The sequence below is a fragment of the Neurospora tetraspora genome (genome assembly GCF_033439725.1).
Source record: "Neurospora tetraspora strain CBS 560.94 chromosome Unknown B0H65scaffold_9, whole genome shotgun sequence".
Classification (NCBI taxonomy): domain Eukaryota; kingdom Fungi; phylum Ascomycota; class Sordariomycetes; order Sordariales; family Sordariaceae; genus Neurospora; species Neurospora tetraspora.
Genome location: NW_026944391.1, coordinates 1,476,197 through 1,499,939, shown reverse-complemented (window position 1 = coordinate 1,499,939; position 23,743 = coordinate 1,476,197). Strand labels below are relative to the sequence as shown.

The 23,743-nt window shown below is 36.0% G+C and overlaps 3 protein-coding genes across 3 annotated transcripts; 1 reads left to right on the top strand and 2 right to left on the bottom strand.

Annotated features, from left to right (window-relative positions):
- Positions 1 to 588: 588 nt before the first annotated feature.
- Positions 589 to 2,908, bottom strand: B0H65DRAFT_583481 (uncharacterized protein; the record flags this gene model as incomplete). Its single annotated transcript, XM_062830884.1, has 2 exons — positions 589 to 1,497; positions 2,345 to 2,908. 2 exons carry the CDS (start codon positions 2,906 to 2,908, stop codon positions 595 to 597), a joined length of 1,467 nt encoding a protein of 488 aa, XP_062677219.1. The 3' UTR covers positions 589 to 594.
- Positions 2,909 to 3,690: 782 nt separating this feature from the next.
- Positions 3,691 to 5,368, top strand: B0H65DRAFT_583477 (uncharacterized protein; the record flags this gene model as incomplete). The annotated part of the gene is made up of 3 exons (XM_062830883.1): positions 3,691 to 3,814; positions 3,887 to 4,611; positions 4,978 to 5,368. The coding sequence occupies 3 exons, from the start codon at positions 3,691 to 3,693 to the stop codon at positions 5,242 to 5,244; spliced, it is 1,116 nt and encodes a 371-aa protein (XP_062677218.1). The 3' UTR covers positions 5,245 to 5,368.
- A 6,981-nt stretch (positions 5,369 to 12,349) lies between these two features.
- Positions 12,350 to 13,371, bottom strand: B0H65DRAFT_340645 (uncharacterized protein). Its single transcript, XM_062823639.1, has 2 exons — positions 12,880 to 13,371; positions 12,350 to 12,782 (listed from the first exon to the last, which is right to left on the bottom strand). Exons 1-2 carry the CDS (start codon positions 13,160 to 13,162, stop codon positions 12,601 to 12,603), a joined length of 465 nt encoding a protein of 154 aa, XP_062677217.1. The 5' UTR covers positions 13,163 to 13,371; the 3' UTR covers positions 12,350 to 12,600.
- Positions 13,372 to 23,743: the final 10,372 nt, after the last annotated feature.

Sequence of the window (23,743 nt, the reverse complement as noted above, 5' to 3'; positions counted from 1 at the left end):
TCCAGTCGCTTTCCAAACCCAATTTGCTTGCCAAATACAACCCAAAACGCCAGCATACCCTGTGTTCCAAGACACCACCATGATCACCATCCAACCTGCCCGTGACAGCGAGGTTGGCTTTTGCGGTCGGGCGTGGGAAGGACGGTCCAAAGCCTGAAACCAATCAAGAGACCGAACCAATCATTGTTTCTGGACATAGCCCATCAGATCTCTCGCAGTCGAGCGGAAGAACGGCCCAAGGCCTGCACTGTAAGCGTAGCCAAGATCCCAAGGTGGAGATCCAAACCCAATGCCAAATTCGGTATCTTGCTTGCTCTCAACCCTAGTATCCTGCCTGCTTTTCAAGCCCTGGACCATCCTCCCGCTCGACTGTAAAATCCCCAACTCTATTCCAGACGCAATGACAAATTCGGGATCGTGAACTACTTTCGAGCTCTGGACCAACCACCCTTCCCCTCGGATGCAAAATCCAACCTCGCTGTTACGGGCAACCTCTTCTTGCTGTCACGGGCAGCTTCTCTTTGCTGTCACGGGCAGCTTCTCTTTGCTGTCACGGGCAGCGTCTCCTGAAACAAATCAACCATCATGGTCAAATTAGTCTCCCAATTCATCCTCTTGAATTTTATCCTCTTGAGTCACGGGCTCAATGCTCCAGCCGGGCACCTCTTCTTCATCCTCTTGAGTCACAGAGTCAATGATCCAACCGGCACAACCCTCCTCAAGGCCAGCGACGTTCCGTTGGGTGTATGTTCTTCGCGCGCAGCGGCGGCAGTAGCGGCGGCGGTGACGGTGGGGTTCGAAGTGAAAGGTGTTAAAGAGGGCGATGTCGTGTTGAGTGGCCCGGTTTAGGAGGATTGCTGGATTGTGTGAGGGGCTTTTTTCGAGCCTCCACAAATTCAACTCGATGAGGTTGTACACCCCGGTTCTCTTGTTTCTTTCGGGGGTTGGTTTCACGTAGGAGGGCACATCCCACTTTTCCAGCTCACGATCATCATCCCCATGCCACTTCGTAGCCGAGTCCTCGGGCACGATCTCCACGTCGAGGCGAACGTTTTCGAAAACGACGGATTCGTCTGCGGGTTTGTTGTGGACCTGGTCGTCGAGTTCAATCTCGGACGGCATTTGCATGGATTCGACCCACTGCCCGATCTCCCGCCAGCGATCTGGGCCAAGGATAATCGCACCAACGTGAATGCCCGTCGGGGCAAACTTGCTCAGTGGTGTGTTGAGGGTCTCTTTTTTTACGCGGGTCATCTGCATTACCTCCTCGTAGGTTGGCAAGGGTCTTCGGTCGAGAGAAGGTTTGTGGTGCGAGTTTTGCTTGTTGATGAAGGGCTCCATGTTGAAGGCGTCAGCACACACGGGCATCTGAAAAGAAGACATAAAGAAAGAGGAGATGTTGTCGAAAGGTCTGAATGTCGATAGTTCAGAAAGAGTGAGAATGGCAGAAACGTCCGAGTTCGAAGTATGGTTGTCGGTGGTTCGGAGCAGATGCAGCTGAAGAGAGAAGCGTTTATATAATAGATGTGCTGGCTGATTGGAAAAAAAGGACGGTCACTCAGAGGTGAGGAATGTCGTCTGCAAAATACGGACTTCTGAGAACTATACGGGCATCGATTTTATTTTCCTGTCCGTCAAGATAAGGTAGACTCCATGCATAACTGCAGATATATGCGTTTTCTTATGGGGGGCGACTTTGAATGTCCGATATATCCAGGAAACCTCGCACCATCATGCATTTTTTTGGGACCGGCGCCAGACTGCCGGAGTCTGCATGTAAGGTACAGGTAGTCGACGCCTCGTATCAAAAATGTAAGGTGAAATTACGTCGAGAGGGCTCGGGGATATCGGCGAGTGATTGCAAGAATACACCTCACGTGTACAGTGTAATGTCGCCGTAAAGGAACCGGCCGCGTCGTTTCCGAATGGGGCAGCCCCGTCTCTCGTAGCTCCGCCGGCTCCGGCCGCGGCGGCGCTAGGTCGCCCACTTGGGCTTAGAAAGTCCGTTGCAAAACTGTAGCATACATCATGATAAGCTGAGGCATGTCAACGAGAGTCTCTTGGCCATCATATCCGTTGACGTACAAAATGGTTTAAATTTAGGTCAAAATGTATTACTAAAGACAGATGTGCAAGGAGCGTCGAAGAGTATCCCGAGGGTCTAGAAATCTAGACCGCCACGTGTTTGGTTTACTCAAACGAATGCTTAATCGGACCTCTGTCACATCGTTTTCTTCTATCTCGTAGTCTAAATGTTGTTGGGCAAAGCTCAAGTTCAATCGTTCTCGAATCCCCGATACCTTTGTGTATGAGAAAACCTCAGCACACTCCAAGACAAACCTACGCGCACTTTCCTCCCATAAATAACCCTATTAATCTGGCTCTGTTCATGGCCATTCCTCTCCCGATGCCTCCGCGCCCTCTCCTCATCAGCCTTTCGAACCTGCTCGCAATCGTCGTAGAGACGGTCGCAGGAGGGGCAGCGGTAGGTGTCTGACATCCATTCCAGCCAGTCGTGGAGGTCCTGGGCGCTGTCGGAGGGGGAGCCAGGGCGGCGCGGGACCATGGTTAGGTTATCCTCTTCGTCGGAGTCAAGGTCTGAGACGTCGACGTGGAAGGAATCGTTGGAGTCCGAGGCGTCATCGGGGATGGAGAGGCTGGAGGCGCTGGAGATGCTGGAGAGAATGGACTCAACGGAGGGGAGAGATGGGACGGGAGCCTCGGGTTGGGAGGACCAGCAGATGATTGAGGCGGTGGGGGAGGTCATGCTTCGTGGCACGGGGTGGTCCGAAGGGTAGACTCGATCCATGATGTTGGACAGGTTGACGAGACCGTAGGAAATGTGTGGGTTCGTTTTGTTGCGGAAGGCATTTCTTCTTTGAGGGGGATACTTGCTTGGTTTGGACATATTGAACGAAGGTTGACAAGTGATCGTTCTGGTGGGATGCAGTACTCGAGCGATGGATAATGGAGATGAAGGATGATTTGGCAGTGGTTGTGGAGGAGGAAAGGGGAGGAAAAGACTGTGAATGTGAATGTGAATGGGAGGTATATATAGAGGTAACCAAGTAGAGGTAGGTATGCAACGGAGTTTGGAATGGAGGGAAATATTGAGTCCCTCGGAGCCCCGAATACTCATTGCGCATGCAATGCAGAGTACGGAGAATTGCTGTCCGACAGCTTTGTTTTATCTTCCAATTTCCTTTTGCCTTCCTGCAGCTGTTCTGCCTCCCGTCCTCCGTATGCAGATGCTCTGTGTCCTGGCATGTTACTATCGGACTTCCCTATAGATGCATGACCGTAAAAGCATGATATCGAACATGCCGACCACATTTCTGCAGCCAATGGACCAATAGCCACCCAACAAGACGCAAATGCAATTCTTATTTTCTGCCCGCGACCTGGCCGTCCCACTGTGCATGAAGAGTGATTGAAAAATATTCCACATTCGCCGCCCTAATGTACCTCTATAAAAGAATCTTTCCAACTGACCCAAGGAATTCTTTCTTTTCTTCCACAACCACAACGCTATATCTGAACGAGCATCTAACCTTGTTCCCTCAAAAAGGAGCTTCGAACAGAAAGACTTCGAACTCAACCCTTTCATACTCAAGCCCTTCTACACCCATACCCACGACTCAAGGCCTTCAAGCTGAAGCCGTTCAAACTCAAGCACATCCAATAACCAAGATGCCTCACCAATCCTCTTCCGTCGTCCCGCCTCTCCAGGCCTCGACCCCCACCATCTCAAATGGCAGCGATCCCGCCGACAACGCCGCGTACACATCAAGCACCACGTCTGATTGCCAAGACTGTAAGTTCATCGCCCCCATGTATGATGTCCACAACGACGACATGGCCAGGCACTTACACAGTCACACTCCAGACAACCAAGCCCCCCAAAGTGGAAAGGGCTACAATAACACCTGCTGGTGCATCTATTGCCTACAGCCGCAAGTCAAAGCCGACATGGCTTACACCCTCGACCTTCAGCACCCTTCTTTGCTTCGAGGCAGCACCAACGCCGACGTCGACGTCGACGTGAGAGCTGCAACACCTACAGCTACAACACCCGAGGAGGAAGAAAATAAAATGGACGAGACAGTGCAGGAGAAGGCCCAAAGGTTTTTGAAGGCCGCACCTGCGGGAATAAGCCCGAGCCTGCGGGCATTGATGGAGAAGGTGGCGAGGGGGGAGAAAGTTGAGGAGGAGAAAATTGAGGAGGATGAGGAGGAGGAAGAAGAGGAGGAGGAAGAAGAGGAGGAGGAAGAAGAGGAGGAGGAAGAAGAGGAGGAGGAAGAGGATAAACCGAGTGGGGATGAATTAACATTAGAGGAAAAGGCCCAAAGGTTTTTGAGGAACGCACCTGCGTGGATAAGCCCGAGCCTGCGGGCAACGATGGAGAAGGTGGCGAGGGGGGAGTGGAATCCGGATGAGGAGGAGTCTGAGGATGAAGAAGAGGAGGAGGAAGAAGAGCAGGAGGAAGAAGAGGAGGAGAAGGATAAGCCGGATGGGGATAAATTGGATGAAACATTGGAGGAAAAGGCCCAAAGGTTTTTGAAGAACGCACCTGCGGGAATTAGCCCGAGCCTGCGGGCAACGATGGAGAGGGTGGCGAGGGGGGAGATTAGGCTGGAGGATCCAGCACCCATGGGGATAAGCAATCGCCTGTATGCATGGATGGAGAAGAAGTTGTCAGTTTGGTGGGTCAAATATCTAGACAGTAAGACGAGGGCTCTGTATGAGAACTAGCCTCCCAGCCACCCCAACAGCGCTGCAGACTTTCCTAATACATGTACTCTGGGATCCTCCAACCTGTGTGCACAGTCTTTCTACTCCACACTCAATCAATACATCGATTTACCCATATTCTTTAGATTCACACAACCGTGCATTCTGACAGATGTCATGGGAGGAGAATTGTTTCTTAGGGATCGATGTGTGTATATCCTTTCTCGAGGTTTGTAAATGCCATAGAATTTTCCTTCTACTGTCCCCGAGTTTCAAGCCGCACGAACGACATCCTCCGTCCGCATCCTCCTTAGCAGTGTCCGTCGTTCCCAACATCCAGACTTCCGAATCAGCCCCAACACTATAAGGATGATCAGTGAAACCAAAAACTCCAATGACAGCGAGTACGTCATGGGGAGGTGTCCGGTGGAAAGGATATGGTTCTGGTTCGAGGTTGCTTCCGTCGTTGGTGGTCATGTTGGTGTGCGACCCGGTGGAGTCCCGAGCATTTGACATGGTGATGATGGTGGAGATCAGGTGTGTGGACTGGAATGGAAAGGCCGGAAGGCCCACAACAAGGATGGAGGTGAGAAAAAAGGAGATGATTGATGACAGCCCAGAAGACTTGGAACCTGAGTCCAGAGAAGAAACTAGAGAATTATAACAGGTCTGTGGGAAGCGTTGAAGATTTAAGGCATGGAGATGTGAAGGCGATAGGAGGCCTTTGCTTGGTCAAGGGGGGTGATTGTTTCCAGGTTATCATGACCCACAGGTACCTCTAGTTGACCACTCGACAAAGACATCATTGCATGAATCAGAGCCTGTTTTGACAGTATCACACGGAAAAAGGACTATTCTCCTTGTATACCTCTACTTAGTTAGATGGCAGCATCCGTTCAGGCCAGCGCTGTGAAGTGTCAGGCTTTCTCTCGGGCTGGGATATGCGGGATTTATTACACAGATGCCAGAGAGTTTCGAGTCTATAGAGCCTTCTTATACAGTTACACACAATCAAGCCACATTGACCCAGATCCACATTATCGATATTATCACAAAAACACCCCCAAAGCACAAAAGGTCATGCGCAGGGTTTTGGAGCATTTGGAACAAGAAGCGCTCTTCCGGAACCTTCCCTTCTTCTCCTCGTCCCAACCGCTACAACACAGGCCGTACGTAACCGACGCCCCAAAAAGGGTGATGGTGATGATGACTAGCCCGGTGATGGCAATCGCAACGACTCCGCCAATTTTCATCCCGGCTTTTTTGATCTTTTCGACTTTTCCGGTTGCCGTCGGCTTCTGAGTGGATGCAGATCTGGTCACATCGCGGCCGCTGGTCGGTGTTGCGTCGCGAGCTTTGTTCACATCGTGGGATGCTACCTCAACAGAGTGATCACTACGCGATGGGGCATCGAACGATCGTACGTGCAAACGCTTCTTCGATTCACTCGTCGCATCGTTGTTTCCAGGGTCAGTTACTATCTCTCAAATGCATCGTTAGCGCTACTATTCTTATCACTCATCTGCCCCTATCACCAATTCCCCCCTTTTGGTTCCTTCTTCTTCTCCCCAATGGCCACTTCAGCTCTCATCTACCGGTGGCGGTAACCCCTCCTCATCCTCCTGCTCATTTCATACTCCTCATCAGCCCGCGCCCGCGCCCTTCTCCTCCGCCTGAGCCCGACGTAAATACCGATAACAAGGGCGACACCAAACAGACCTAACAAAGAGTATCCGACAACTTCACCTGAGCTGCGACCTCCACCCTTTCCATTACCACTAGGCGGTGGGGGTGGGAGCGGGTCATGGTAGGGCTGGCCTTCTTGTCTTCTTTCCAGTTCGAACGGGTTGTCCTGTACTTTATCCTCCTCGCCATCGATCAAGGTGATATCTGTCTTACCTTCTTGGCTCATAGTAACCGGGAGAGTGATAGTTTGGTGCCCCTCTTCGGTGGTTAGTGCCCGAGTCTCTAAACTTGAATCGTCGCTGGTAAAGGGATACACTCCACGCACGCCCATCGACCCTATAAATACGCCATCTTCCCCTGTGTTAGCTGTTATATAAAACAGGCCGTATTTGCTGTAAAAAACTAGATTTTCAATGTTTCTAACATTTAATATAAGTCCCTGGGTTATTGTAAGTGCTGTGAGTGCTGTAAAGCCGTATATAAGACTGTTTATCAACAATAAGCACTTCAAAATATACGATTCATACACCAAAACAGGAAAGATGAGGCTTTTAAAACGTATATATTGCTACAAAGTAAACAAAGAAAGGAATCGCTAATCGCTCAAAACAATAGCATTATCTTTATTACCTGGCTATATCTTACGAGGGTTAGGGTCACGTAAATTAAACTACCTATAGAGGAATATATCTTCTTAAGTGTCACGGGTCTACTGGGTGTGCACAGCAGTAGGGGTGGAACAGAGCTTGAGATTGTTGACAAGGAGGAAGTTCTGCAGGCCTGAATAGGTCTGCAAAGATATAGCTATATATTGGAATAAATAGGTGGCTTGATTGGCATTGGCTAATTAGAGAGTATACCTGGGCCTATAGCCTGGGCACCACATTTAGGCGCCAATCTATTATATTACCCCCCTACTCCCTCTCCCCATACGTACAAATAAAAATTATTATATATAAAAGAATCCTAAAGTCTAATTAGCGGCCTCCTATTTATACTATAGAAATGCCTTTAAATATTCCTAAACCAAATATTTATATAAATAGTTAGAAAGTAAGTAAATAAAATAATACTACTTATAATCTATTTTGAGAAATAAGCCCCCGGGAATTATAATACTTTAATACTTTACTTATAACGTATATACGGGCGTTAAAATAAGGGAATAAATCCTCTCCTACGCGTATTCCTAAATTATTATATATAATCCAACTTATTTATCCGTATAATTTTTATCCTATATTGCTAAAACAATGTTATAGATACTTAAAAACCCCCTTATTTAAGTAAGGGTATCCTATAACCTCCCTACTTCCTTATGAATATAGAATAATAATAAAGCTTTAATATAAATTTTAACATAATTATTAATAATTTATATTTATTAAGAAGGCTATAATACTATCCTCCCTTATAGTAACCCAATTGTAGTTATAGTTTATTATAATTTAATATCGCTATAAATAAAAATTATTGTAGAGGTATAATTATATATAGTTATTAATACGGTATTTTTAAACGAATTCTTCGCTCCTCTAGGTTTATAGAAATTTAATCGTCGTTATTATAAATTTTATTATTATCCGAATCCCCAACCGGTTCGAAGGTAGTACTCTATAGCCATATAACGGTTTTGCCCTTACCTTTAACTTTAGGACAATCCTTTACCTAGTATTAGGAGGAATTATAATTTATATAATAATTTTCTTTCTTCTAATATTATTATTATTTAAAAGTAATAGTTCTAACCCCGGACTATTATATTTCCCTTTTATTTTATCCGTCCTAATAGTACCGATTTATATCGGGTCGCTCTTAAAGTCTAGGCTATAATTTTCTCTATAGAAATTATTCCTATCTAAACGTCGAAGGTATTTTTATAAAACTTCGTAGCTTTTTAGAACGTCCGTTTTTTCTTTTAATCGAAATTTCTAGTCTTTATTAGGGTTACTTATAAAGAAAGTCTATTTCGAATTATTTATCTAATTATTCTAGGCTCTATCGAAGATCTTATTAAAACGGAGAAAATATAATTTAGTAATTTTATTTCAGGCTCATAAAGTTTCGAAGAGTTTTTAAACTACACGTTTATTAGAGTTCGCATCCCCATAGAATAGGCGGATCTTTTATAGTAACGGGTCGGGAGAAGTATAGTTCGTAAACTATTTAATAAAAAAAAGAAGCGTTTTCTAAATAGGAGGTAAAAAGTTAGAAAAGAAGTAATAGATTTAAATTTTTAAATTACTAATAGTAAAGCTATCGATATGGAATTTTACTTCAGTAATATATAGCCAAATATTAAATTTTTCTTTCTCCTTAGAGAATTTAGCGAAATGGGGAAGTATTAGCTTTAATTGGCAAATACTTATAAACTAAGCTTTAAATTCAATTATTTAATCTACGAAGGATTAGATAGCTATAGCGAACTATTATTAATATTCGTTAATAGTTTAGGCCTAAAGGATAGAAGATATAGCGAAGATTAATGATATTCGAAGATTAGGGATATTTATAAAAATTAAGAAATAAATATATAAAGTTAAGAAACACTTATAAGATAAAAAAAAGGATACATATAGTAAACAATTATATAAACGGTCGTAAACTCTTTAGTAAATGAGTAAAAGGTTTAGAGGATTTGAAAAGAGGGTCAATAATATGTTATAAGTTTATTAGGTATATACAGTAATAGGAGTGGAACAAAACTTAAGATTATTAATAAGGAGGAAGTTCTATAAGTTTGAATAGGTTTGTAGAGATATAGCTATATACTGGAATGAATAAGTAGCCTAATTGGCACTGGCCAACTAGAGAGCATGCCTGGGCCTGCAGCCCGGGCACCACATCTGGGCGCCAGCCTATTACATTAAGGTATAGTTAATAACTTCTTTATTTAGCAGACTAACTAAATATTATATATTTAATCGAATTTAATCCTTTCCTTTTTAATCACTATTTCGCTTCTATCCTTATCGTCGTCGTCGTTATCGAATTAGGAGGGGTAGGTAGAATTGAAGGTAAAATTATAAGAAAATTTAACGTTACTACGATAGCGTTTGCAGGTAGTTAGGTTACCCTTATTATTAACTAGATTACCCTCCCTATCGCTAGCCGGCTCTAAGTTAAATTTAGAAGGTATTTCTAAATTAGATATTTATATTACTTTAATACAATTCCTCGCCCCCTTTTCCTCCTCCTCCTCCCTTCCTTCTCGCTAATTAACCTTATCTATCGCTTTAAAACTAGGCCCAATTTTATACTAAGAATAATTACGCCGTATTACCACTACTATAGCGCCGCTACGAATCTTAAAATTACTACGTAAATTAGGGGGTTTTATCCTTAGTACGATTTATTCGTTCTTAAAAGGACCGCCTTATTTTAATAACTTACCTTTAAGTATAATTTTTTCGAAAGGACGTACGCGAAGGTACTAATTTACTATATCCTATATTATTACGTCGATAATTAGAATTTTACTAATAAATAATTCTATTACAGCTACTAAATGTAACTTACTCATCTTTAACGTAAATACTAAAATAGGTAATATTCCTTCTTAATTACCAAGGCTACCGTACCTCTACTTACTTTATTAACTATTTTATAAGTATATAATAAAATATATTAGGCTCTAAACCGCTTAATATATAGGGGTAGCAATTTAATCTACTTCTTGCTAAACTACATTTTAATAAAAGGTATAAAAATAATATAAATCCAGTACAAGAGGTTAAATAAATCTAATACTTAGAAGGCTAATTCTAACGGGCAATCCCTTAATTAATTACAATTAATAAACCATAGCCGTACCTTATTTTTAATACGAATAACCGCCTATTTAAATACTTATAAGTAGTAGTATATATACTAATTATAGGCGTTAACAACTGTAACTAAACTATATTTAAGCGAAATACTATACAATTTAATTAAACTATTAATAGATTCGTTAAAGGAAGTAGTACGCTAACTGTAATTCAAATATTTCGAAGTATAGTAATTTACTTACTTGATTTAGCAAACTAAATACTCCTCCCTAATATACTTCATTAACCATTATTAATTATAACCGAAGGAGTAAATTATTAAAGATTAAACTTTATTAAAGTCCGATAGCAACAAAGTATAAATTATATATTACTATATAAAGAAGAAGCCGGTTCTAATATTAGCAATTTAATTAAGTAAGGCGGGGAAGTTTATTTTAATCCTAACCGCCGTATAAATTCGGCAATAAACAACGCGAACCTCCTAGAAATTAGCGCGGTTAACTTTAGTAAACCGTCGGTTATTATACTCCTCCTCCTCGCTACCGCTACTAGAATTACTAGAATTCGACGAGTTTAATTTAACTTAATACTTCTTAATAACCTTTACAACGTTACAATTAATATACCAAACGCATCGCTATTACTAAATATAGGGGAAATACTTCTTAAGAGCGCTAATTAATACTACGTCGCTATTAATTATAAAGACTTAAAGGGGGTTAATACGTATTTTATTTAAGAAAGTATATATTTATTAGACGAAGAAATTAAACTTATCCTGTATTTTATTATTAAAGACTATTTAAAATACTATTATCGAAATGTTCTCGGGCGTTACGACCACTCTTTATATAAGAAGTATATTATAACGATTTATCTTATACGTAGCATTAATAACTAATATTATTAAGTATCACTTCTAAAATTTTTACTACTAATTAAATACCTAAAAGGTATAATAGGGAATATCCTTATTAAATTCGATTATAATATATACTATTTCTTGTTTCTCCTCTAAGTTCTTAATAAAGGATTATATATCGTTTAACCCCCCGCGACGCGCTCTACGCAATCGGTACCGCCAATTCACGAAATCCTTATCGGTTAAAATAATATCGGGGAACCGGCTTTATACCTACTTACTTATAGTAGCAACTGATAAATTATTATCTAATATCAATTTATTGATCTTAGCCGTCTATTCGTCGGTTACCACTATACGCCTTCAAATAAAGTAGTAAAACAAATTACGTAACGGGCTATAACCTTTATAAATTAAATTAACACTATATATCGAATATTTTTAATTATTATAAGCAAATAACCGTATTTAAATGGCTTTCAGGGAGGCTTTTGTCAGCGGCCTGTGTTGTTCCAATCTCTTGGTAATGCTTTGCTCAATGATGGAGAAGTGGTGGGCTCGATCTTGATAGGGATGCGGGCGTTTCTTTTACTTGTACTTCTAACTGCTCTTACGAATCGTTTTGAGCCCAGATGTTCCGTGATTCGACGTTTAAGGGATATGGTTCAGTGATCCAGCCGCTGAAACGGTGAACCGGCCTTGTTGAGCATTACTATTTCTGGTCTCAGGCATTTCTCATGCCTTTTGAGTGTTAAGTTGGCGACAGACCTTTTACGCTTCTGTGGTGAGCAATGAGGCAAACAAAGGGCCTTATAGATAATGCTTTGCCAACTGCCCATGAGGCATAACACCGAGTCTGCTTGCAGCCGTTGGTGCTCTACAGACTATCATGGTCCCTTTGTTGGACGGTACTTACGTCCCGTCACCTTCGCGAGCAGGGGGCTGGGTAATTGCTTGAGGGTACCTAACGGACCTAGCATACAATAAAGAGCTACCTAGTTTAGAAAATTGACAATGAAGCAGCAATTTTCTTATCTTGTTTTTGTCGATTCGTTTAGGAAGGTCTAACAGTTTATAGATTGAGCCTGCCAAATGTTCTTTCTGCCAATTACAAGGCACACCATTGTAACACCAGGTTGCCCATTCATACCACGATATTCTTCCAAACCATCATACGCAACCGCGCAAAGGCACATTGGTACCTACAGATAGAAATCCTCCACCCATGTCAATGGCCCGTATTGGCCACTATCTCCGCCCAAACTTAACAGGACCCAAATTAACCCACGCATGCTCTCCTGGTGCAACTCCGGGTGGCCCCCGCTCATGGACCTTTTTGTTTTGTTTTTCGCTCCCGCACTTTAAGATTAGGATATCACGAATATGACGCCGGAAGATGACGAAGGTAGCAAAAACGATCATTCCAACGAAACTGCAACTAACAACCAATGCTATCTCCTTTGTGGCGTCCATTTCCCGCCTTATCAGGCGTCTATCTTCGATATACCCTCCATCATCGGTGTCGTGGACTGTTGCTCGGACTCCACGTCATTTAGGACTTCTGGTATTGCTCGGGGTGGATGGCTGCTTTTCGTGAAGGTCGGTGACTTTATAGCGTTTATCACGGGCCGAGGACTGGTGTTTCTTGGGGTGGAAGTAATCGTAGATCCACTGGTTTCGCGTCTCAACTAATTTCTCGACTTGATCCGTGTCGGCAGTGGCTAGAATGACTGTTTCTCATTAGCATTCTGCATCCTGTGATTTCCATTGCTTCCTTGCAACACTAGTCCACGCCTGAGAGCGTCTTATGTTCGTCCTTGGACGTACCCTCAGTGCCAACAATATCATCTCGTGCAGTAATCCGTCGGCGAGGAAAGTAGGTAGTTCCATCCACGACCCGAACAGGAATTCCACGGGGATAGATGTTCCTCGACGTCGTACTAGAGGTAGCCGTAGGCAGGTGGGTCGACTCGGTCGAGTCAGTTCTGGCCTTGATGGCCACTGGAGCTCCTGCCGGAACCACTCCTGGCTTAGGGACAGTCAAAGCCGTAGAGACCGAGGCTCCGAAAAGGACCGTAAGGGCAAAGTGGAGAAAGCGTCGAGAGTGCATTACGAAAAAAGTCCGTAGCGGGATGGGTTTCTTGATGTGTAGGAACCTTCGATCAAGGATGGTTCTTACAAGTGAATCTTGATCAACACAACGGATACTCTTGGGATGGAGACATACCCGGCTTTTAAGTCACTGTGTTTCCTTCGCCCTTGTGAGCCGAGCCGGCGAGTGCGTGGTATTTCGACCGGTTGAAGATGTCCTTTTTCCACTTCAGAAACAATAGGTTGTACGATTGTTATGTCCAAAAGATGCTTTCAAATGCCCATAAAGCATAGCAAATAGCGGTACAGGGATTTTCGTTGTTGGTTCGTCCGGCGCCGCAAAGATCCTTGTCGAAGTGTACGTAGTGGTGATAATACGTATATGTACGAGAATAAACGAAAGTAGTTGACTTGATTAATTAAAGGAGAAAGAAAGGGAAAAAGGGAAGAAGGTAGAACATTCATTATATATACAAAGTGGATCCATATTTAGATCAATAATTATTAATACATATACCTTAATACTTAATACTCCCCTTCGAACTAAATATTGTAAAAGAATAAAGCTATTTACAATTAAATATATCCCTTTCCTTCCTTTAAACAATAAACGTTAGGTATAAGCTAGTAAAATCTAATAGGAAAAAAGGTCTTTGTACTATTAACGATTAAAATAAGAAAAACATCGTTTTTGTGAATAAATATTTATAATTTAGGACAAAATAATCTATAACTTTACGTATACGTTAGATATAATAAAGATAATACCAAATTCGGAATCAATTCAACGAATTAAATAAGATAATAATAAAAAGGACTTTGAAAACCCAAGGTTTAATTAAGAAAATCCTATAAATCGATTTATAAAAAATGCTATACAAATTAATTTCGTAGGATCTAGGAAATCGCGATTCAACCCGTCTAACCGGGCATAGCCCTAGTCAATAATGGGTGACACTATAAAAGGCCTAATATAAAATCCCGAAATATAATAATAATCAAATTATATTAAGACTAAATTAGAAGACGATATAAAGGAAGTATATAATTAAATATAGAATATATAATGTACTAAAACCGCTAAAAGAATATACCTAATAATATAAATAAAATAATCAAGGCGCCCGGGGATTGACGGAGGCCTAAAGCGTTGCGAAACTACTTAAATTTATCAATAGATAATATTTTAATTAATTCATTAACGACCTATTCGCTAGTAGGGATATATTTTAAATTAATCTCTCTGGAAGCGTATTTTCTATAGTAAAAAAATTGCTATATATCGATATATTTAGTCCTAGCGTAAGATTTAGGATCCTTTATTAGGACTAGAGCCTCCTAATTATTATTCTAAATAATTATTACTAATACGGGCTATTCGTCTAATTCGCTTAATAACCGTCGTAATTAAATCACTTCCTTAGTAGCTTATATTTACCTGATCAACTCTATTTCGTAAAATAATAGTACTATAGTAATTTAGCTTTTCGAATTTTAATTAATAACAACGCTCCTAACGTTAAATATATAACTGGAAGTAAACCGGCGTTTTTAAATATTACCTACCTAATTCTTATTAATAAAGCTGATTAAAGGTTTAATAATATTTGTAAAATATCTTAATTCGAATCCGATAATACCCTGTAAATATTCAAAAATCCGCTTTACTACGCCGATATACGCTAAAATAAGTTTAGTTATATAACGATTATAAAAGGATATAACGAAAGTTATATTTAGACGAATATTGAATATAGTATATATTAATAAACCGATAGCGTTAACGTACTAAATTTTAGTTTTATCGTTGGCTTCGAAATCTTCCGGTAATTTTTCAATTTTAAATATTTATATAAACGTTTTAACCTACTACCTTCCCAAATTCCAAATTATTTAATAAACCTTTTTAAATATACCTTCTAAGATAAATAAATAATATAGTTACGCTTATTATAAATAATGGTTATATTTAAATAGAATGAATACAGACTTATATTAAATATTTTAAAGCGCTTACTAAATATATACTTTAAATATTATATTTCATTTTTAATAGGGGCTGTAATAAATATATTATTAACGTATATTACAATATAAATATATCCTTTAATAAAGACCCTATTATCGGCCCTGAGGAGTAAGAAACTAAATAGTTTAAAAAAATAAATAATATATAGTATTAAATTCGTTGCGATTATTTTAAATTATATAATACTTTATTAAAACGGTATACTAATTTTTAATTTTAATTGAATCCGGGGGGTAATTCTATATGAATTTTTTATCTACCGCGCATTCAAAAAATACTATTTAATTGTCTATTTACTCGGATTCTAAATTAAAAGCGGTAATGATAATGAAAATAAATTTATAATTTATAAGTTTAATCACTACCGCAACAATCTTATTATAATTAATTCCTTCTTATTATTGAAAACTTCTAACCACCTATTTAACTTCATATTGTATAATTTCACTGTTAATACCGACTTTAATCTTATATACTTATTTACCGGATAGGATACAGCGTCCGGAGGGTTATAGTACCAAACTCCAAATTTAATTTTCAACTAAAGAATTATATTCCTTATCTATAATTTCTTTCCAATTTAGCTAATAAATATTTTATAACGCTTATATGTAGGATTTTAATTTAAATAAGGCTTTACCGATATTAACGAAGGTACAAAATAACGAAATAGTAATATTAAATGTAAATATTATAAACGGTAGCGGCTATAATTCAGGGTATTAATTAATAATATTATTAATATATTATTAATCGTAAAGGTTTAAAGCGCGTCCAAAAATAATATAATCCTAAATAAATAAGGACGACGGCTTATAAATTTTATTAAAAGCGGGAATAATAATAATAATAGAATCCGACGGCTTAAGTATATCTAGATCTCCCCTTAAATAAGTAGGCGGATTATTAAGGGGAATTACTCCCCCAAATTATAATATTCCTTCAATTTATAATAACTATAGTATTCTTCTAATTTATAATACTCCCCTAGAAAAGACTCTCTCAATTTTTTAATTAAAGGAAATAATTGCCGGTAGGCTACGGGCTTCTACTCCACACTCGCCGGCGACTATATACTTAATAACACGGTCCGCAATGTAAGGAAATTCATTATTAAATATTATATTATTATAAATGAAAATTCGATTATTATTAACTGAAATAATATAATTCCGAGAGCCGTTATAACTAAATAACTGATAAGGGGATCCAACAAAATTAAATTTACCCTAAACACTCTTTCCAGCCAAATAATAAAACCCGGGTAAGCTTAGTACATTTAAATCCAATAAATTAAATTCATCGCTAAACCAAAATTCGTAAAAGGTTTTACTAATAATAGAATTTAGTAAGCGATTTCGTAAATATATAATAAAGTGTACTAAATATAGCTAATATTTGAATAAGAATTTAATTTAATAAAGTAAAACGATAATTTATTTTAATAAAACTATTCGATTAATATTATTTAATAGCCGTATAATATAGTTCTATATATCGATCCCGATATTATTCTTTTAAAGTACTATTAAAATTATCCTCTACTTAATTTAAATATACATTAAGAACTTTATACTCCGTCGTTTTATGGCGGTCGACCTATTTAATACCATAATCGTACAAATCCGACTTATATTTAAAACTGTATATCCAAACGAATTTTATATAGTTATTAATAATAGCGAATTAATAGAGCTCTCTATTTATACTATCCGAAGTAAGCGGGCTGGCAATATTTATATATATTCATTCTAAAAGTCTAATACTATAGCGAATAGTATTAATATAAAGAATTTATTTTAATTGGCTAGGCGTATAGCTTTTATAAAAATAGGCCGCCTTAATAAGTCTTATACCCGTAAATATTATTTATAACGCTTATAAATTCCCCTTATTAAAATAACCGAACCGCCAATACTAAGATTATGAAAGTTTATTAAAAAATAATATACCTTCAAAGTAATATTAGTAGCTATAAAACTGATTATTTAATTAAAGAAATATAACTTTTTAACTTCTAAGGGAAAACCGAAATTGGGTATTAGCAAAGGCGGTAAATCGACTGTCTTTTACTATAATATTATAAGAAATACTAACTTCTCGAAACTAAGATATAAATATAAAGTTATAGGTAGCCGTAGGGTATAAATATATATTAATAAATAATAAATAACTTAGCTTATTATTAAAAACCGTTCGGGCCTTATATATACTAGTATATGAAGGCGTAAACGAAATATTATGTATACCGAAAATTGGAGAGCTATTATAGCAGCGAAGCGAAAAAGAAATAAAACTATTAATAATATAAATAAAATAATTAATAATACCTATATCGAAGATATAAAATTGTTTTAAAGAATTTAAAAAACTATTAATACTATTAATAATGATTAAAGTAATAATAATTAAACTAAGGGAAAACCCCTCAAAAGGCACAATAATAACGAGCAATATATTAAATACCACTATTATATCCAACCGCTCTAAAAAAGATTTAATACCAATTAATTCAATAAATTAACTCTAATAAATAGTCGGATGGATAGAGTCCTAAATACAACGGCATTTAATAAAGGGCTCGTTAGTATTGCTAATAAATAATAAATTGAATTTATCTACATTCAAAGTATTAGGATTAGTATTACCGGCTGACAAATAGTTATATTATTATTAATCAGTAAAGCTTTATTACTATAAGTAAATAATCTTTTAAATTTAGGGTTACTTTACTACGTCCTTCCTTAAACGAAACTTTTTAAATTATTCTAATAATTCTAAATGCTATTTAAAATAACGCTTATGGTTATATTTAAGGTTATTATAAACGCTATAGAGGGCCCAAATAATTGACCGTTTAAATCCCTTTACATTAATTACCTTAATAACGTAAAATATTTGTAAGTTATTATAATTCTTATATTCCAATTCTGAAATTTATATATTCGAAATTACTACGGATAGGGTAATTCTCAAGGTAATAATAACGTCCGCCAACTAAATTGATAGAAAATAATTATTCCTAAAAAGATTCTCTTTAAATTAATAATACCAATTACTTAAACCTTATAAAAAACGTAATATTATTATTATTAGTCTTATATACGCTAACTAACTATATAGTCCACCCAGTAGGTATGCGGTGCTGCTTCCATTCTTAGTCGGTAGGAAAAACCGTACTATAGCCGGTTAAAAACCCTCCGTTACTTTATTGCGACGGCGCTATATTAGCACTATACTTTCGCCATTTATCTTTTATTCGGTATAATTTTACCGTTATTCCCGAAGCGTAATCTTTAATTCCGGTACGCGGTCCCTCCGGCCTTATCTTTATCCTACTTCCCCCCTATTTTTTCTGCTAAATTGAATTAATTGCTAATTGTATTATTATTTTTTTACTTTTCTCTACCCCGCTCTTTTATCCTATCTTTTATAATAAATATATTATAGCAACCTACTCTCTAATCGATAAAATAATTTCTCCTTCGCTCTTTCCCTTTTTTCCTCTTCTTCCCTTTTATATTCTTTATTCTATTTACTTTCTAATTTGCCATCCTTACTCTAATATCGCGCCGCTTATATTTCCTTCTCAATTCCGACCCGGCGCTATTATAATTCCTTCTAATAAAATTTAAATTAATGCCCTCAATGAATTTAATAAAGTTAATAATAATAAAGCGGCTAAAATTTTTAAAAACCCTAAGGACCTTAAAATTACTACTTTTATTATGATATTCTTTAGTATTACCCGTCGCGTATTTAAAAAAATTATTAAAGCCCTTCGCTAATAATTTTAAAATAAATAGAAGGCGAAGGGGCGGGAAAAGGATATTAACTTTATAATTTATTATCGGGGGCCCGGTAACGATATTTAATTTATTTTATATATTTATAATTTATATTACGTCGTCCTTCGCGTTATTCTTTTTTATAAATATTTCTATAGCACTTTCGATAATATTCGTTATTTTGCGGATCCTTATAGGCCTCTCCCTTATTCCTCTTCATTACTATAATTAACTTTTAAATTAATTAAAATTAAAAACCCTTATTATAAATATAATTTAAGTAAAAAGTTTAAGAAGTACCCAAGGGACGTTATTTCGAACCCGGCTATAATTTCGTTTAAACTATTAAAGTTTTCTATAATACTAATTTCGATTTAAAATTTCCCGAATATTAAACTTTTATTAATAATTTATAAATTACTTTTACTACTAAAAAAATAAGTATTACCCTTTAAGATAACAATAATAAATTTAGTAGTAATAGTAATACCTTTATTATAATTTCATTTTCCGATATTTATTCTTCTTTTAAGAAAAGGAAGATAAATAATAGCGGCGTTACCCCCGGTAACGTTTTGAATTTTACTATTCTTCGTTATAATATTATTTTGCTACGTGTTTCCGCTGATAAGGCCGGTAAAGCCTTTAAGGCCGTCTTTAATAAAATTCATAATTTTATTTTAGTTATTAAAAATTATATTGATGATATAACGGATTGTATTAATATTATTAAGAAGGGTATTACCGTTATTCGCTAGATTATAATTACCTTCGAAGACGTTTCTAACCGTATAAATTTGTTATATGATTTCCGTTTCGATTTCTTCGTTAATTCTTATTTAAATTGCTAATATCGCGGCTATTATTTACGCTACTTACTTTAAAATCTTTAAATTATTATTTAATAATTATTTTTTCAATTTTATTCTAATTATTGGAAGCGGGTATATTGGGAATAAATGTTTATTGAAATAAATTAACATCGATAACGATATTATTAAAAATAATAATATTGAAGAAGAAGTCAATTATAAATTTAAGGGTAATTATAAGAGTAATTCTAATTTTAAATTAGATTTTTATAATACTTTTAACGGCCCTGTCTTTAAATAGTTAGTAAATAATATTCTCTCTTTCTACGTCGGCGATTTAATTTCTTTTCGGTTTTATAATACTCTTTAATTATAATTATTATTTAATTTTTAGTAATCAGAATTAATATTAATTAATAATTTATTAACGTTTTTTTAATATTATATCGACGCGTTTATTAAATTCTTTTATATCCGGGTAATTAATTTGAATGTTTTATAAATATATTTCCGCGTCCTAAAATTAAAAACTATTTTAAATTCTTTAATAATTCTTCACCTTCTTTTATTTATTTTATGTTTTTTACTAATTTGTACTCCTATAATCGACCTAAGCGTAAGGCCTAATAAAGAATCCGTTCCGTTCCTTCTATGGTTTCAAACTTATTATAAAATTATTTACTATTTTATAGCTAAATTAAGTTTCTCTATAATTATATATTTTCCGTCTCCCTATATCTTAATATAATATATTCGAAGGGCTCCTTAAATAATTTATATTAATAATAGAATATTATTAGCTTTAAAACTCTTTTTTCGAATAGGAACACCCGTAGGCTTATTTTGCCTATCCTAATTTATATTAGGAGCGAATTTATAATTTTCGAAAGGTAGTACAAAAATAATTTCTTATTTATATTAAATTAAGTCTAATATTACAATATAATTTTGTTGAACTGTGTATACGTTTTCATAGTATTTAATTTCTTTTCTTTTTATTGTTTTAGCTACTTTAATATATTATTTTGCAACCTATTCACTCCAAATTGCCTCCTTTAATTATTTGTCTTTCTTACCCGGCGTAGGTTTTTTTGCCTCTTCTTATAATATCAAAATGTTTTCGCTCGGAGCTTATTATTTAGCCTATTTAGTTTTTACCCGGCTATTAATTAGGGGTAATTATAATTATTTAATTCTCTTTCCGCTTTATAATTCTATTACTATTTAGATTAGTATCCTCCTAACGAAGGCTATTATTAATAATTAAGTAAACCGGTCTTTAAACGTTCTAACCCTCTTATTAAAATAAAAGTTAAAAAGTAAGTAAAAGGTTTTTATTTTAATATTAAATATAAATATCATTTTATAAATTCTAAAAATTACTTTAAAATAATTAATTTAAATCCTTACGAAAGTTTTCGCGAAATTATATAGTTATTTAAGTAGTTCCGTTAATATATAATATATTAATATTCTAGAAGTTGCTACCGTACAAATTACTTTTATATGTATTTCCTTCCTTTAAACGAAATTATAACCTTACGTTTTCGCCGAAATATATAGAAATATAAAGATTTACATTAATATTTGCTTTTTTATTACTTAACGATATATTTAGTGAATTAATTTACAATTTAATTATATTCTTAGGAATTATACCAATTCCGTAGGGCTAATTAATACTTTCTAAAATCAATAAATTCGGTCTGTAATTACCGGGTTTTAATTAAATAAATAAATTTTAATTTATTAACTTTAAACTCTATTCAATATTCCTGTATTTAATTATGGTAAGTCCGTTAAACTTCCTTTAATTTATTGTAATTTTTTCCCGTCGATTTTAAAAAGCTTAAAATATCAGTATTATTTACGAATTTTACTGTTATTATCCCCCTCAGTTCTTTTAATATTTTATATAAAATGGTAATAAAAATTAAAAAGAAGATAGGCGAGAAGAGGGAGTTTTACGGCACTTCCTACGGGTATTTAAAATTTCCGAAATAATTTTCTATTGAAGAATAAGTTTCCTCTCTAATTTATTAAGAAATTTTCGATTTAATAAAGTAATTAGTATAGAAGCCCCTTTTTCTATAAGGTATAAAAGAGTTACTTATAATTGACCTAATTAAACGCTCCTTTAAAATTTAGGAGTAGTAGTAACGTTACTACTCTTAATTCTTATATTATATATACCGTTTCCATTACTACTTTAATTGTAAATTCCGTCGATTTCTCCTTCCTATTCTTTATTTAACCCTTTAATAGGAGTTTATATTCTTTTACTACGAGGGCGAATCGTTCTATAATTATTACTTCCAATATTTTTCCTACGTAATTTAAAAGCGTAATAGGGCTCAATATTCTTATTACTTTCTTCTATACCGCCGTCTTTTTAAAATTTTTTAATATTATTATTTTCGTATAACGCTACTATACTAAGAACGAACCGAAGGTAAAATTCCTAATTGCAATTATAATTAGCGCTTCCGCTAGCCGTTTCCTATATATTTTAAATAATTTATTAAAGAATTAATTGTTTTTTAGGGCTTTATTAGGGGCTATACGATATAGTGTTTTTATTATATTATTTATATTAACTTCGTCATTTATTAATAATTCGGTCCTTTATCTCCTTTTCTAATCTAATAAATAATTTATTAGTACTTCTATCCCCAGGAAGAATCTTTCCATTTTATTTTTATAAGTCCGTTTCTCTTTTATATTTCCTTTTTAATATAATGCTAGGATTTTAAGGGGGTTAAAAGGTAAATAATTCTATATTCTACTTTACCGTTTAAACGTCTAAAATTTCTTTAAGTCTTTTAATATATTTTCTGCGAAGGTATATTACCGTTTCGCCTTCGCGAATTAAATAGCTTTAATTTATTTCTATTTCGCTTCCTCTAATTTTTACTTCCTTATAGGTATTCTCTTCTATTTTTACACTCTTACTATTTATTTTATATATTTAATAGCCTCTTTTATACCTAAATCCTATTAATTAACGTATTTACCCCTTCCTTTTTTCTATTTCGACATTACTTCGTCGGTAACCCTAATTAATTCTTTCATTAATCGGTCGGTTATAATTTCTAATTTAGTAATTGTAGTAATTGCTAACGGAATTATAATATATTCTATAATAAATTCTTTAACCTTTTTAGTATTTTTAAATATTTAATTATAATTTTCTATAATATTTTCCGGCTCTTTAGTAATTTCAGTATAAATTAAAATCGACTAAGTTTAATAGTCCGATCTGGTAAGGACTTCATCCTCTACTATTTAATATATAATATATAATATTTTCATTATTTAAATATAATCGATAATACTACTAAGCTTCTATTATATTTCGTTCCTTAGCCGTATTAATTCGCCTTGTAACGTTATTAATACGAATTAGTAATTCGTTATTAGTAAGAGGAGTGTTACAGGGTTGACATACCTATATAGTATGCACTTCGATATTCGTTAGCAAGCGAATATCGTCCTATCTTTTACCTCTAGTAGAGGTTAGGTTTGGCCGTCTGGGTATGTACATCCTACCCTATTACAATATATTCGCTTAATACGGCGGGTTTAATTCCTAATCGGGGCATTTCGAAGGCGGGTTTTTCGTATAGCTTTCGTCCCTTTGAGGTAGACACTTTGAGGTTCCGACGTACAACCTTGGAAGTAATCGCACAGAAACAATACGACCATAACAACCGAATATCCCAATTGACCCCGTTGGAAAGGTTACGGCCTTTCGGGTAGTACTATATAGAACTTTGCGATCGGGCATTCGTTATCCCTAAGTGAACGTCGCCTCTCGACTGGTATTAGGGTAGTATCGGCTCTTGTAGAGCCTCTTTTAGGAGAAGGTAGTATCATAAGGTTAACATACCTATATAGTATACACTTCGATATTCGTTCAAGCGAACATCGTCCTATCTTTTACCTCTAGTAGAGGTTAGGTTTGGCCGTCT

Coding starts and splice junctions, on each gene's coding strand:
- B0H65DRAFT_340645 (XM_062823639.1), bottom strand. CDS start 13,162: ATGCACTCTCGACGCTTTCTCCACTTTGCCCTTACGGTCCTTTTCGGA. Junction 12,783..12,879: donor TGATATTGTTGGCACTGAGG/GTACGTCCAAGG, acceptor AATGAGAAACAG/TCATTCTAGCCACTGCCGAC.